This window comes from Opisthorchis viverrini (genome assembly GCF_000715545.1).
Source record: "Opisthorchis viverrini unplaced genomic scaffold opera_v5_24, whole genome shotgun sequence".
In the NCBI taxonomy this organism is placed as follows: domain Eukaryota; kingdom Metazoa; phylum Platyhelminthes; class Trematoda; order Opisthorchiida; family Opisthorchiidae; genus Opisthorchis; species Opisthorchis viverrini.
Window position 1 is genome coordinate 2557015 of NW_008751680.1, and position 2712 is coordinate 2559726.

Genomic DNA, 2712 nt, shown 5'->3' on the forward strand with positions numbered 1-2712 from the left:
ATACTATACTATACTATACTATACTATACTATACTATACTATACTATACTATACTATACTATACTATACTATACTATACTATACTATACTATACTATACTATACTATACTATAATATAATATAATATACTATACTATGCTATACTATACTATAAAGCTTAGTAGGACGGATGATTCACGGGTTGTTTTGACCTTACATATAGGAGATCGTTACCTGAGGAGCCAGTACACACGTGGCCATGTGATGAGAGTACTCCCATTGAATAATGAGTGACGCTGTTTCCTTTCTGTGCTGATCAGCAGCTCTTCGCCGAACGCTTAAGTATTTAGCCACTGGCCGGAAGGTTGTAAGTTCAAAACTCCCCTGGGTTTAATCAGATGTGCACTGTTAATGGTTTCAAATGAGGATGAAGCAACTACGCAGTGCTTCTCGAGTTTTCTAGCATAAGTCTGCATCGGTTACATTGCCGTTAAAATGATTTTTTCGCTAAACAATGATGCAGCTGACAGGGCAGGTACCTTTTCTACTCGTCTGAACGAAATTATACAATAGTTTGACTCAGAACAGACAACACGAATTCAAACTAGGCGGAATCGCTACTTTCTACGACCATGGCACAGGCTGTAGGACTTGTGATATGTTATATATTCCATTTTTAACCCATTTGTGTTGACCTGTTTTCCCACTCTCCGCTGCTTTCTGTGGTCTCTCAACCATGGGGTTCGTCCTCGCCCGTCGTCCGCGCACATTTAGGGGCATGTTATCGTCATCCAAATTGACTGCCTTGGATCAGCCATTGCAAATGCTTCATTTGCTGTACTCCAGATGCATGCCAAATGGACTTAGAGGCCCACAGTACCACAGGCGTCTAGCTGCATTTGACAGACATGATCCGACCGACCCAGGGACATCAGCCAACCTGTCCGTGACACTTTGTAATACGAACTGCGCTCACAGGGCTTGTCTCGGACAGGTGAAAATAAGCAATCTGACAAAAAAATCACATATTATAAATTTAAATTCGTAGATCCTGGCATCACAAATGAGAATAAGGAGGTTCTGATGCGTTCAGGAATTTCTAACTTCCTGACTTCCCCCAAATGAGCATGAGTTTGCACATCAAACAACATTTTTACGGTTCTTTCTACGTCACAAATTTGAGAAATGAATGCCATTTTGTTCGCACAGCAAATTCAAATTCACCACGCTATCGATTTTACCTTCAGTTTCATCCTTGCACCATAGTGCTCAGGGGGAGCGAGTGAATTCGACCAAATCGCTCAAAATTCAGAGGTCCAGAAAATTGCCTGTCATGTCAGTGTTAACCTCTTGCTGAGGAAGTAATCTGATGTTAACCATTCAAAAGGGACGAAACAGTAGAACGGGAATAACAATTCTTTCAAAGGAGATGAACCGCCCAACTGATGATGTCTCTTCGTATGAAGACGAAACGTTTGTAAATCAATTGCCAAGCTCGGCGAACAGATCAACAGCCATCTGATCAACAATCAACAAACAGATGACCTGTTCCGGATAAATACTCTAGTTTCATCAAGAATGGAGACGCATCTTCGAAATGTTTGACCTTTGCCACAACGCTCATTCACCGCTGTATCGTACGTGATACCGTGATGCGAAATACATGCATAGCCACTTGTGTATTGGTTCACCGTTCCAGCACGTTGCCTGACTGCTCTGGTTACCAGAGCTCTTAAGTGCGCGTAGTTTAATTTCTTTCACAAAGTAGAGTGTTCTCAATGACAAACAGTTTCTATCTGACAGATCACCTGGGTACGAGTGATGCGGATCCTTTTGATTAAGCAAGATTCCCGCAATATCAGAGTCTAAAATGCCCGAGGGATAAAACACAACAGGAGGATCGATAATCATCGTTTTCCTTTAGAGGGAACAATCGCTCGAGAAAAAATAAGCTAGATACATGATCATGGTAAGTAGATTTCGGTGACGGAGTACTTTGCGCTAGCCAATATCACTGCTTTATCCGGCGTAATCCAGTTCAAGTCAAACTTGGTTGGAGGATCACCGCAGTCCAAAGGCAGGTCGGAATAGTCTGTGACCAGCAAAATATAGAGAACCCATTTGTTATCAGTGAGCCTCCGTTGACTACGGCGACGTTCGTGCCAAAGAGCTGAAACGGAGAAGAGCAGGTGTAAGAAACTGATTTAGTAGAATGGTATTCATTCATCCTGTGTCTTTTTCATGATTGCAGCAATACTTTTGGTTCGGTGGCAGTTAGGCACCGAAAGGCTGTTACAGCTGAATGATCGTACTACTCATTCAATGCATCAGTAGCAAGCCAAAGATACCTCCTCAAGGAATGCTAATTTTGGGACCTGAAGCCCTGTGTGCAGCAAACCTCGCAGGAAATATTACTGCGGCGTTCACTCACCATTTAGTTCCTACTGACTTACTTCAAGAGTCCCCTCAGCAGTTCATCTCAAATGCCTATGAAGACGTTCAATAACAAATCGCACAGCCTAAGAAATCTATGCTAACCGACAGACAATCTGCACTAACGCGGAGCTAACACGTGAGCATCTCACCCACGACCATCGAAAGGACAATCTGGAGTGGACAAAAATTTCAGCACACTCTGGAGACCTCTGATTAGTGTTTCTCAGAGTTGTAATCGGCAATCAGGAGAACATGTGTTACGTATGCCGAACCATCGTTTGCCGAAGGGAGTGCTGT

General features: G+C 42.8%; 1 protein-coding gene across 1 annotated transcript in view; it reads right to left on the bottom strand.

Moving 5' to 3' along the window:
• Window positions 1-1328: 1328 nt before the first annotated feature.
• The window catches only part of T265_12927 (hypothetical protein), a gene marked incomplete at both ends in the record, with an annotated part of 14881 nt that continues 13497 nt past the window's right edge, over window positions 1329-2712 (bottom strand). The window contains 2 exons of the mRNA XM_009166295.1: window positions 1329-1497; window positions 1975-2149. Coding sequence (XP_009164559.1) covers window positions 1329-1497; window positions 1975-2149 — 344 coding nt within the window. The remainder of the gene's footprint in view (window positions 1498-1974; window positions 2150-2712) is intronic.